This window comes from Carya illinoinensis, chromosome 16 (assembly GCF_018687715.1).
Source record: "Carya illinoinensis cultivar Pawnee chromosome 16, C.illinoinensisPawnee_v1, whole genome shotgun sequence".
Lineage (NCBI taxonomy): Eukaryota > Viridiplantae > Streptophyta > Magnoliopsida > Fagales > Juglandaceae > Carya > Carya illinoinensis.
The window spans coordinates 8,535,001-8,548,288 of record NC_056767.1 but is presented as its reverse complement, the minus strand read 5'-3'; the positions used below and the strand labels follow the sequence as shown (position 1 = coordinate 8,548,288).

Genomic DNA, 13,288 nt, shown 5'->3' with positions numbered 1-13,288 from the left:
TCTGCTGAGGACCTAGAGATAGTGTTTTGCTTTTTAGATTTCCAAGACACTAAGGAAGGACCAAGAAAGGCACAATACCCTGTCACAGACCTTCGTGTATCTAGGCATGCTCCCCAATCTGAATCACAGTACACCTCAAGTTGTAGGTTTGATTGTGAAGAGTAAAACAAGCCTTGTCCTGGAGCTCTCTTTATGTACCTTAGTACCTTATGAGCTGCATTTAAATGTGGGACTCTAGGAGCTTGCATGAATTGACTAAGCAATTGGACTGAATATGCTAAATCTGGTCTGGTGATGGTGAGGTAAAGAAGCCTCCCAATGAGTCTTCTGTAGATAGAAGGATCCTTAAGTAGGACACCTTGATCCTTAGGCAATTTGCTGTTTTGATCCAGAGGTATCTTAGTAGGTGCAGCTCCAATGGTTCCTGAGTCAGATAATATGTCCAATGCATATTTTCTTTAACATACATAAATCCCTTTTTCTGATCGTGCCACTTCCAACCCAAGAAAGTACTTTAAAACACCTAAATCCTTTATCTTAAATCTGTCATGTAGGGAAGATTTGAGAGAATGAGTAATGTCCATGTCATTACCTGCTATAATAAGATCATCCACATAGACAAGCACAGCTGTAAAGGATTCCCCCACTGACCTTGTAAACAAACTATAATCTGCCTTTGACTGCTTGAAACCTTTCTGAACAATGAAATCTGAGAGTTTGGCATACCATTGCCTCGATGCCTGTTTCAATCCATACAAACTCTTATGAAGTTTGCAAACTTTTGCACAATTACTATCAGCATATCCTGGTGGAAGCTTCATATAAACTTCCTCCTCCAAATCACCATGGAGGAATGCATTGTTCACATCTAATTGATGTAAATTCCAACCTTTAACTACTGCTACAGCAAGCAATGTTCTCACTGTCACTAGCTTTGCTACAGGGGAGAAAGTCTCATGGTAATCCAACCCCTCCTGTTGTGTGTATCCCTTTGCCACTAGCCGAGCCTTATACCTCTCAACACTTCCATCTGCATTGTACTTGACCTTATACACCCATTTGCACCCTATAGCTTCCTTTCCATGAGGCAAATCAACTACAGTCCAAGTGTCATTCATCTCTAAGGCCTCAATCTCAGCTTGCATTGCCTTGCACCAACCAGAGGTTTTGACAGCTTGTGCATATGTGTTAGGTTCTATTTGCTTTGTGATTGAAGCGACAAAAGCTTTGTGTGTGTTGGACAGTTTATGATAAGAGAGATTAGCATCAAGAGGAGAGGCATTACCTGAAAGTCTTGATCCTTTCTTCTTGTCTAACTTCTGTGAATGAGGGAGTGAGGATACTTGTTGACAAATGAAGTCCATCAAGTAAGGTGGTGTACGTCTTTCTCTAGTGGACCTTCTAGGCATATGAGGATCGGTGGGATGTGTATGTTCTTCAAGAGGTTCTAGTGGATTTTCTGTGTTTGAGGTGTTTGCTACATTCTCTATATCGATATCTGGTTCAGGTTCAAGGTGAGGCAACTCAGAAGTGTGGTCAAGAGCAGTATCTAGTGGTTGGGAAAAGGATAATGTGGTTGGACTTGGTAGGTTATGGGGAGTGGTTGTAGTCTTAGTTTTGTATGGAAAAATCTTCTCATGGAAGACTACATTTCTAGAGATGAAGATTCTTTTTGTCTCTAGATCCAAAAGCTTATAGCCTTTAACCCCAAAAGGGTAACCTAAGAACACACACTTCCTAGCTCTAGGATCAAACTTGTGCCTGTTATTTATCAGAGTAGAGGCAAATACCAAACACCCGAATACCCTAAGATGAGAGTAAATAGGTTTGGTCCCAAAGAGGAGCTCAAAAGGGGTCTTGTTTTTAAGTAATGGTGAGGGGGTTCTGTTTATGAGATATACTGCAGTGAGGATGCAGTCATTCCAATATCTCATTGGAATTTCACTTTGAAACTTTAGGGCTCTTGCTACATTCAAGATGTGCTGGTGTTTCCTTTCTACAATAGCATTTTGCTGGGGTGTTTCAACACAAGTTTTCTGATGGATTATGCCTCTTTTTGAATAAAAGTCTTTCATGTCAAATTCACCTCCATTATCACTTCTAATTACTTTGATTTTGGAGTCAAATTGGGTTTCAATCATTGCATAAAATTGTTGTAAAGCCCCAGTTGCATCAGATTTCAGTTTTAACATATACACCCAAGTACATCGACTGAAATCATCAACTATACTCAAAAAATATCTTGATCCATCATGACTAATTTCATTGCAAGGCCCCCAAAGATCACAGTGGACTAAATCAAAACATTTTTCTGATTTATGATGGCTAGTAGGAAAAGGTAGTTTGTGTAATTTTGCTAAAGGGCAAACTGAGCAGGGTATGGTAGCAACATCAAAATCAGAAATTTCATTTTTGCTAATCAAGTTCATCCTAGAATCTGAGAGGTGCCCAAGTCTATAGTGCCATAGACTGAAACCTTCATGGTTGTTGATGACAGAATCAGAAATGACAGTGTTGGTGGTTAGAGAGGATAGGACTTCAACTAAAGCTGTAGGGGAGACTTCATTCCTCAGTAGGTGATACAAGCCATTCCTCACTTCACCCATTCCAGTCGTTTTCCAAGTTAAAAGGTCCTGAATAAAACAGTTTTCAGGTAGAAAAATAAGACAACATCTTGATTTTTGACTAAGTTTCCTTGCAGATATGAGGTTAAAAGAAAAGGATGGAACACAAAGCACATCATGCAAGGTCAAGTGTTTTGACATCTTCACTGTTCCAACATGGGAAACATTGACAGTTTCACCATTTGGAAGAGCTACAGAATATTTGGCAACACTTCTGATGGTGGTGAAAAGGGAGGTTGAACAGACCATGTGGTCTGTTGCCCCCGTGTCTATTATCCAAGGTGTATCAAAGGTGTTGTGTGAGTTTATGCTACAAGCTGAGAGACAAAGTGAGATACCAGATATTTTTGACATGTCAGATTCAGAATGACTGAGGGAATGCACTTGATTAAGTGAAGCTGTGTGAGAATGACTGGGTTGTGATTTGAGCAAGGCAATCAGCTGTGAATATTGCTCTTGAGTGAGTGTTGCTTGGTTGTTGTTGATTTGCTCATGTCCAGGTGGCATGAGGGTAGTGACTTGATTGGCAAAAGCAGGTCTGCCCTTCCCATGGAGCTTGTGGCCTGGTGGATAACCATGAAGTTTAAAGCATTTTTCTGCAACATGGCCAGGCATTCTGCAATGACTGCACACTGGTTTCTCAGGGTTAGCCTTAAAACACCTTTCTAAGGAATGTCCAGGCATTTTACAAAAAGTGCAATAATACTTTCTCTGAGATGTGATATTTTGCCTTCCTACATCTCTAGCAGTTGCTATCATAGCCATGGAGTCACCAACTGAAGTGTCAACAGAAATCTGTCGCCTCTTTTCTTCTTGTTGTATTATGGAGTACACTTCATTTAGACTAGGGAAAGGCTTGATTAGAAGGATCTGAGCCTTAAGGGCTTTGTATGTGTCATTTAAACCCATAAGAAACTTCATCACCCAGTCTCTTTCATGGTTATCCACTATTGTTTTCAAACCCCCACATGTGCAGTTAGGAATAGACTCATAGTTCATCAATTCATCTAGCAGAGTTTTTAACTTAGAGTAATACATACTTACAGTGTCTTGGTTCTGCATTATTGTAGCAATACCTTGCTTTACTTCATAAATCCTTGGAGCATTTTGCTGTGCAAGTCGTTGCTCAAGTTCCTTCCACAGTTGATGAGCAGTCTCAGCATAAAGGGTGCTGCTCTTAATGTCAACTGACATGGTGTTTTGCAGCCAGGTGATGACTATGTCATTGCATCGAAGCCAATGATCCATCAATGGACTATCAGCCTCAGATGGTTCACAAATGCTTCCATCAACAAACCCAAGTTTGTTTTTGATGCGAAGAGCTCTTTTCATTGAACGTGCCCAAGAATGATAGTTACTTGAATCAAGCATTTGAGTGACAAGAAGAACTCCAGAACTGTCATTGGAACCAATAAAATAGGGGCTGTTTGGTTGGGATGGATCAGAAATATTTGAGTTTGGATTTGCATTTTGATTGGCATTTGAGTTGATGGAATCAGCCATTTCTCTGATACCATATAAGAAAAAGAAACTTAGAAAATTGCAAAACACTATCCTGTTATTGAAGAACAGGAAGTGAGTAAGGAAAAATCAGAAATGTCATTTTCTAAACTTCTCATTGAACTGTTTTTCATAGTTGTTTTCTATACATTCTAGCTTGACATTTATACTGAAGTGATAGAGACACTTGATGATAACAAAGGCTGTTTTCCAACGAAAAAAAAAAATACATGAGCTGCTGTGAGTTGCTGTCCAAGTGAGTGTCCAGCTGGTCTGCATGTGTGTGTTCTCCTGCTGTCTGCTGCTTCACATGCCAAAAGCTGAAGAAGAATAATCCTCTGCCTCTGCTGCTGCACGTTCAAGCATCTTCTTTCTGTATTTTCAACAGCACCACAGGTGGTATTAGAGCATATATGACTTGGGGTAAATCCGTATGTTCGCATGCAACTGTAGACAATGTCTTACATCACACCATACATGAATCATGTTTAAACCATCTTGCGTGCTAAATAGCTGAATAAGCTTGCAAATGCCTCTCTAACATGTTAAAAGTACTGTTTCTTAATGTTTCTTTTTATACATAAATGAAGAATTTTTTTATTCCATGCAGTAAACGGTATTGGCGCTGAAAAAGGCCAATTTAAATCATCAAGAGGGCCTAGAGTAAAAGAAATGGATACATAAAAATCAGTTAATTAGAACGTTATTTACTAAGTATTTACAGCTGTTAAAGAATGGCTCCGCGTGGGCTATAAATTTTCCATATTGACTCGAGGTCACCTCCATTTTGCTGGTGCTCCTACGATAATGTACATAATCATAAGTAATATTTGGAAGTCAATTATAAATGTAGCCTTTAATTAATTATTAGGAACTATTTAGTCGTCTGCCCTGAATTATTCGAGGGACTATTTCTGCATGCTTTCGTTTTGTCCCCATCAATCTAATTTGTGAGTTGCATTTTGACAGAATTGCAAGGATGGACCATATGTCCGGATTCTGCGAATTAGAACTAACAATATTATGATTCCTTTTTTAATCTTTTGCTTTGCCATGTTAGTGAACGTGTACCTGTTTCCTTGTTCTTTTTTCTTGCCGTCTGATCTTTCATTCAGCTTTGAAAACTATTTCTCTAAGAACTACCCAAAGGTCGTAAAACCAGGAAGAGAAATATAAGAAATTTCATACGCCATACAAAATGAAGCTGATATGTGCTTTCATGTTGGAAACATTCTACAACTTCATACACATTTATACCCAAGTACAGTCCATGGATACTACAAACGTTGGAAAATTATTAAGATGGTTCATGGTAACTGCAGAATGATACACAGTCAGACAAACATTAGTTATATGTATAGGAGTGGAAACACACCTATTTATGAAGCAATACAATTAATAGTAACATTGTGGTTTATTTGATGGTGTAACCGAGTTGGAAAGCATATCTCACAACATTGTCCAACTCAGCCTCGTCGATGTATCCATCTCCATTAATATCAGCATGGCGAATTGCCCGAAAAGCTCGCCAATTTGGGATGAAGGCACCAAGGCTGTAGAATGCATTTCTGAGCTCGTGCCTGCTAAGAACCCCATCTCCATTTATGTCATTGCGCCTAAATACATCTCTCAGCTGCGCCTCATCGTATCTCATAGTCAGTAAGTTCTTAGAGTAACTGATTTCGTTATATGTTTTAGGAATCAGTACCAAATTGGGGGCCAGATTTTTGTCGCAAGTCATTGGAGGAAGGTACCAAACCGTACTGTAAATTTTTGGAATCTAAAGCTGGGTTGGGATTTCGAAGCATATGACGAAGAGGCTGAGCCCGTGGAGGTGGCTCTACTAGAGGAGTAGTTTGGAGTCTCTACCTATAATTGTTGGAAATTATTTTTAGCTTTCATATTATGTATTTTGGTTTTATGATGTTTCCGAAACTTGTAATATTTTGATATGCTTGTATTTAAGCGAGTTTGTATTTAAACAATTATGGTACTTAGTTGACTAACCTTATTTTATTCCGTTGTGTTTTGGTTGTTCACAAGTTGCATGTATACACACTTGGCACTTAGCGATAGGATGTGTAACCCGTGTTGTCATCATCTCGATGCCTCGATTTCCACGTATTTGTACGTGGGGGTCTGGGGCGTCACACAAGTTGTCCTCTCCCAGTATGGCTAGTTATCAAGAATAAGGTAAAACTCAGTTTGGCCAAACAATAGTATTCCTTTGAGCCGACTATTGAATACATAGGTTAATCTGAAAAATTATGCAATTAACATATAATCACCTTATACTATCTATGTTCTAGCCAAATAACAACATTCCTTTTGGGCCGATTGTTGTTTGCATGGATATAGATATAACTGATAAATCATTTATTAAACTTATAATTTTAGGCCAAGGAGAGAGTCTCCATGACATGGGTCACTTTGATTTATCGCTTTAATTTCTCTAGGCTACATATATGAATTACCACTGAATATATTAAAGAAAATAATCATGTATACAAATAAGACAATATTACATAACATGTCTACAATTGAGATATTCAGATTTTAAAATATATATATATATATTATTAAGATAATAAATGTTATTATTATATTCTATCAAACTGAGAGGGTCAAACGGGTCAATCAACAAGTCAATTGAGTCAAATTCAACGGATCAGGTTGAGTTTATTACTTGCTATGAGGCATCTAAATCAAGGGATCATGTCATGTAGTATGGTTGCCCTCATTACTAAGTTCCTAATTAAATTTCATGTCGAAATCTGAGCTAAGCATGCATGAGAGCTATGAAGTTGAAGGCCACTTCCTAGCCTCATCGCGTACCCGTAGTTTGTTCTTTTCTTTTTCTTCATTTTTTATCTTTCTTGCTTTCTTATTTTCCATCACAACTACTAAACTACCATAAACATTAATGCTTGCCTTCTCAACTCTAAATCCAAAAGAATCTAGAAAATGAGCAAATTAAGTATTATTTGCATTCCCAATAATTGCTAATTCGATTGAGCCATCCGCATGGCTAATATATTCTAAAGTGTTGTTTAGATAGCGAGTTGAGATGAAATAAGTTAATTACATTTTGTTAAGAAATTCACGTCTTTGGTAAATATTCACCGCAAATATTGTTATTGGACCATTTTATTTATCACGAGTTACAATTTGTGAAAATTAATTACTTTTTCCTACGAAATTCAGTTCATCAGAAAAAATTTGCAGGTAATATTTTTTTGCAGTGACATATTCTGACACCCCCAACTTCCACGTACGGATACATGAAAATCGAGGCGTCGGGATGCTGATAGCACAGGTTACACATCCCATCGCCAAGTGCCAAGTGTGTGGGGCAAGCAACACGAGTACAACAAAAATAACGAACCAGATAAATAGAGTCAGTTGAGTAAGTACCAAATTTTGTTTAAATAAAAGTTCACTTAAAAAAATAAGCGTATTAAAAATATTACAATTTCCAATATCATCATAACGGAAATACATAATTTAAAGAAAAATAATTTTCCAATAAATAACCAAAAGCACCAAGTCAATCCTCTGGCAGAGCCGCCTCCTCAAGCTCAGACTCCTCATCATCTAAATTCAAATCTACGGTACCAAAGACAATACCACAGGTAAGTAACAATCCAAACAAACCTCAAGATAAAAATACATTCATGCAATAACTAAAAGTATGAACATGATGCCATATGTTGGAATATAAATAACCATATCAAGGAATTAGAATTGAAATCACATGCAGCCAAACAGCTTGCTAATGACAGTTAATTTAGTTAGAATATATCAGATGTATAAATAGCTCATTTCTGTACATTTTAAAGCAATTCAATTCAGTCGATATTCATTCTTCTACAAATACTCTATTTCCAAGTTCATAGAAAGTTTACATGGTATCATCGTCCATATAGCATCTTCCGCTGCAAACCTCACATTTCTTGATTTGCTTCTATGGCAACTTCTGAAGATACTGATGCTTCTATGGAAGATTCTCCTTGGACACCGATAAATCCATCTGATGATTCATCAAGTCCTTACTATCTTCATCCTTCTGACAATCTTGGAGCACTGTTAGTCTCGAAAATTTTCATTGGAGAAAATTATGTTGCATGGAGTAGATCAATTTCCATCGCCCTAACTGTGAAGAACAAAATAGCATTCATTGATGGTAGTCTGCCTCATCCAACTTCTGGTAATCACATGATTCAAATTGCTTGGCTAAGAGCAAATAACCTAATTCTATCTTGGTTGATAAATTCAATAGCAAAAGAAATTCGTGGTAGTTTGCTTTATTTCACCTCTGCTTTTGAAATTTGGGAAGAACTTAAAACCCGCTATCTTCGTAGTGATGGTCCAAGGGTATTTTCCCTGGAAAAATCACTTAGTTCTATATCTCAAGAATCAAAATCTGTCACTGAATATTTCAGTGAATTTAAAGCTTTGTGGGATGAATATATCAGTTACCGGCCAATTCCAGTTTGTTGTTGTGGTAATCTTGATAAATGTTCTTGTCAAATCTTGAAGAATCTCACTGATCGTTAGCAATCCAATTATGTAATGAAGTTTCTAGTAGGATTACATGATTCTTTTGCAGCTCTGCATAGTCAATTACTATTGCAATCTCCATTACCTTCAATGAGCAAGGTCTTCTCTATATTGTTGCAAGAAGAAAGCCAAAGAACTTTGTCTAACTCTGTTGGTGTATCACTTGAGTCACACGCAATGCTTGCTTCTCAACCTCAGAAGCAATACTTGAATAATAATTTCAAGACTCAAAAGCCAAGAACAAAGACAGATGTTGTATGTTCACACTGTGGATACTCCGGTCATCTTGCAGACAAATGTTTCCAACTTATTGGATATCCACCTGGATGGAAGGGTCCTTGAGGCAAAAGATTCACCTCCACTGCACAGCCTGGAAATTATACTCAAAGGTTGCCCACTGCAAACAATGTTTATACTTTGGAGCAGGATGCAAGTAATCCCCATACATTTTTTTCTCAAGAGCAAATCCAAAATTTGATCACTCTTGTAAACAGCTTGTTTAGCTCAAACCTCACTCCAGTAGCTAATGCTGCTTCAACCTCAGGTATATTTTCTATCTGTAACACAGTTTCAACATCAAAGAACTCATCTACATGGATTCTAGATACAGGAGCAACAGATCATATGATCTGTTGTCCTAATTTCTTTACATTGATAAAAATGCCAACTGAATACTCTAAGGTTCATCTTCCAAATGGCCAAACTGTTCCCATAATATTCACTGGTCAGGTTACTCTTTCATCTGATATTACTCTCCATAATGCACTATATGTTCCTGCATTCAATGTCAATCTAATTTCTGTCTCTAGATTGGCAAAAGATAATTCAATTGGCTTGTTTTTCTTTCAATCTAAATGTATTTTGTACGACCTTAGCAAATGGAAGATGATTGGGCTTGCTAAAGTCAAGTCAGGCCTCTACCAATTACAGTGTTCTGCTGCAATAAATACTAAGATGTCAAATTCATTCAATGAATCCTTTTCTATTTCAGCCAATACTTGTAATGTCAATTCTGATATATGGCATCTTAGGTTAGGACATATTCCTTTTACAAGATTACAAGTCATTACTTCCATTGATTCTTCTGTAACACCTTCCAAAAATCACGTGTGTGAAATCTGTCCACCAGCCAAACAGAAGAAACTCCCTTTCCCTGTATCCAACACTCATTCAAATAAAACTTTTCAGCTTTTGCATTGTGATATTTGGGGTCCTTTCTATACAGTTTCACATTCTGGTTACACATATTTTCTTACAATTGTAGATGATTGTTCAAGATTCACTTGGCTTTACTTAATAAAAGCTAAATCTGATACTCGAGTATTACTTGCCAATTTCATTGCTTATGTTCAAACATAATTCAACACAAATGTTCAAGTCATTCGGATAGACAATGGACAAGAATTTAACACGCTTGAATTCTATCAAAAACATGGCATACTTCATCATTTGTCATGTGTAGAAACTCCCCAACAAAATGGTAGGGTTGAAAGAAAACATCAACACCTATTAGCTGTTGTTAGAGCTCTTCTCTTTCAGTCAAAACTACCCATTACATACTAGTCTGATTCTATTCTCACTGCTACACATATTATCAATCGTACCCCTTCAAAGATTCTCAACAACCAGACACCATATTTTCTCTTGTATAAAACCCAACCAAATTATAACTACTTCAAAGTATTTGATTGCCTTTGTTTTGCAAGTACTCTTAGAGCTAATCGAGGGAAATTTCAGCCTAGAGCAACAAAATGCATCTTCTTAGGCTATCCCCCCAACATTAAAGGATATAAAGTTTTAGACTTAACAACTCTCAAAACCTTTATATCTAGAAATGTTGTTTTTCATGAATCAATTTTTCCATCTGTCTGTTATCCTAAGCATACATCCTACATATTTCCTAATGCTCCTGACATTTTTCATTACACAAAAAACCATATAAGTACAAATTCTTCTATACCAGCACCTATAAATGTAGATTTTGATCAAAATCCTTCTTTAGAAAATTTACCTATTTCAAATACTGATCAAAATCCTTCCTCAGAAAATTTACCTATTTCGAATACTGATCAAAATACTTCCTCAGAAAATTTGCTTGTTCTCAAAAGGTCTGAAAGGATTAGACATCTACCTACATATTTGCAGGAATATTACTGTGGTAATCTAACCAAGACAAATGCAGAATCTCAATCATCTTCCTACTACTGCTCTGGTAAGCCTTATTCCATTTTTTCCTTTCTTTCAAAATCAAAACTGTCACCTAAACATGAAGCTTTCACTGCTGCTATTACTTCCATTTCTGAACCTAAAACATTCAAACAAGCCAATTCTCAATCTGAGTGGCAACATGCTATGGCACAAGAAATAAAAGCTCTTGAAACCAACAAAACTTGGGAACTTGCTATCCTACCTCCAAACAAAATTGCAATAGGTTGTAAGTGGGTCTACCGAATTAAATTTAAGGCTGATGGTAGTGTTGAGAGATGCAAAGCTAGACTTGTGGCAAAGGGTTATACCCAACAAGAAGCACTTGATTTTTTTGACACATACTCCCCTGTGGCAAAGATGACAACAGTGAGGGTTTTATTGGCTGTAGCAGAAATTAAGCATTGGCATTTACATCAACTTGATGTAAACAATGCTTTCTTGCATGGAGATTTGAATGAAGAAGTTTATATGCAACTACCACCCGGATTTGCTTCTCCTAATGATCCTAGAGTATGCAAACTCAAAAAGAGTTTATATGGATTAAAACAGGCTTCGAGACAATGGTTCTCAAAGTTATCAACTCCTTTGATTCAATTTGGATTTAGCCAAGGAAAATCAGATTCATCTTTCTTCATTAAACAGACTGCCAACAGCTTCATGGTACTTCTTATATACGTTGATGATGTGATCTTGGCCTCAGATAGTCTTGAATAGATTGCTATTGTCAAAAAGTACCTACATGATTCATTCACAATAAAGGACTTGGGTGAACTGAAGTATTTTTTGGGCATTGAAGTTGCTAGATCCAAAAAGGGCATTAGTTTATGTCAAAGAAAATATGCTCTTGACATATTACAGGACAGTGGTTTATCTGCCGCTAAACCAGTTGCATTCCCCATGGAGTCAAACCTTAAGTTGTCAGCTCATGATTCCTCTCCATTACTAACAGACCCTGCTGCATATAAAATACTTGTAGGTCGTTTGCTGTATCTCACAATTACCAGACCAGATTTGGCTTATTCAGTTCAAGCCTTAAGTCAATTCATGGCTAGTCCAACTACTTGTCATCTTCAAACAGCTCAAAGAGTTCTCAAATACATCAAAGCCACACCTAGACAGGGCATATTTCTTGCTGCCAATTCACAATTACATCTGAAAGGGTACTCGAACAGTGACTGGGGAGGTTGCCTTGATACAAGAAGAAGTATAACTGGGTTTGCAATCTTCATAGGTGACTCACTTATTTCCTGGTAGTCAAAGAAACAACCTACTGTCAGTAGATCCTCTGTTGAATCTGAGTATAGGGCATTGGCTTCTACCACTTGTGAACTACAATGGTTAGTTTATCTTTTGGCTGATTTAAATGTTCAACATTCTGAAGCTGCATTACTCTACACGGATAGCAAACCAGCTGCTGCTATAGCCTTAAACCCTGTCCAACATGAGAGGACCCAAGCACATACAATTGGACTGCCACCTAGTTCAAGAGAAGCTGCAAGAAGGCCTCATCAATATTATCCATATTCCATCCAAACATCAAATTGTAGACATCTTAACCAAGCCTCTTGGTTCTCTAAGTTTTCATCATCTAATTCGCAAGATGGGAATGATTAATATACATTCTCATCTTGAGGGGGGGTGTTGGAATATAAATAACCATATCAAGGAATTAGAATTGAAATCACATGCAGCCAAGCAGCTTGCTAATGATAGTTAATTTAGTTAGAATATATCAGATGTATAAATAGCTCATTTCTGTACATTTTAAAGCAAATCAATTCAATCGATATTCATTCTTCTACAAATACTCTATTTCCAAGTTCATAGAAAGTTTACACCATATGTATAAGTCCCAAAAGTCCACATTTTTTTCACGCACACCAAAATCCCATTTTGGCCCAAAACATTTCCTCGCCATTATCCCAGATAATGGCACAAAAATCCCATCTCGCCATTTTTTTAGAAAATGGCCCAATAACCAACCATCAGAGTACTGTAGGTGGGATTCTACCAAGATCCCTACTTACCATCATCCCTACGCGTGCATCGTAGGTTGGAATCACAGGTGGGATTCTACCACCGTCCCTACTTACCACCATCCCTACAAGTCTGTCTATAGGTTGGAATCGTAGGCAAGAATAACAGGTGGGACTCTACCACCGCCCTTGCTTACCACTATCCCTACAATACCTCTGACTTAAACCAATCAATCCAATCATTCAAATATATTCAAAAATCATTTCTTGCTTGAAAACCCAGTTTTCCTTTTTAAAACATGAGCATGCATGCACTATGCAATACAAATGACACGACATAAATATATCCAACAAATTTCAATATCAACCAACATACAAATAACTCTGTCCTCCAATCTATCCGACCCCCTACTCCTCGGA

At 37.3% G+C, this 13,288-nt stretch overlaps 1 protein-coding gene across 1 annotated transcript; it reads right to left on the bottom strand.

The window, feature by feature from the left end:
- Window positions 1-2,502: 2,502 nt before the first annotated feature.
- On the bottom strand, window positions 2,503-3,999 carry LOC122299059. Its single transcript, XM_043108910.1, has 2 exons — window positions 2,963-3,999; window positions 2,503-2,633 (listed from the first exon to the last, which is right to left on the bottom strand). The coding sequence occupies exons 1-2, from the start codon at window positions 3,993-3,995 to the stop codon at window positions 2,599-2,601; spliced, it is 1,068 nt and encodes a 355-aa protein (XP_042964844.1). The 5' UTR covers window positions 3,996-3,999; the 3' UTR covers window positions 2,503-2,598.
- Window positions 4,000-13,288: the final 9,289 nt, after the last annotated feature.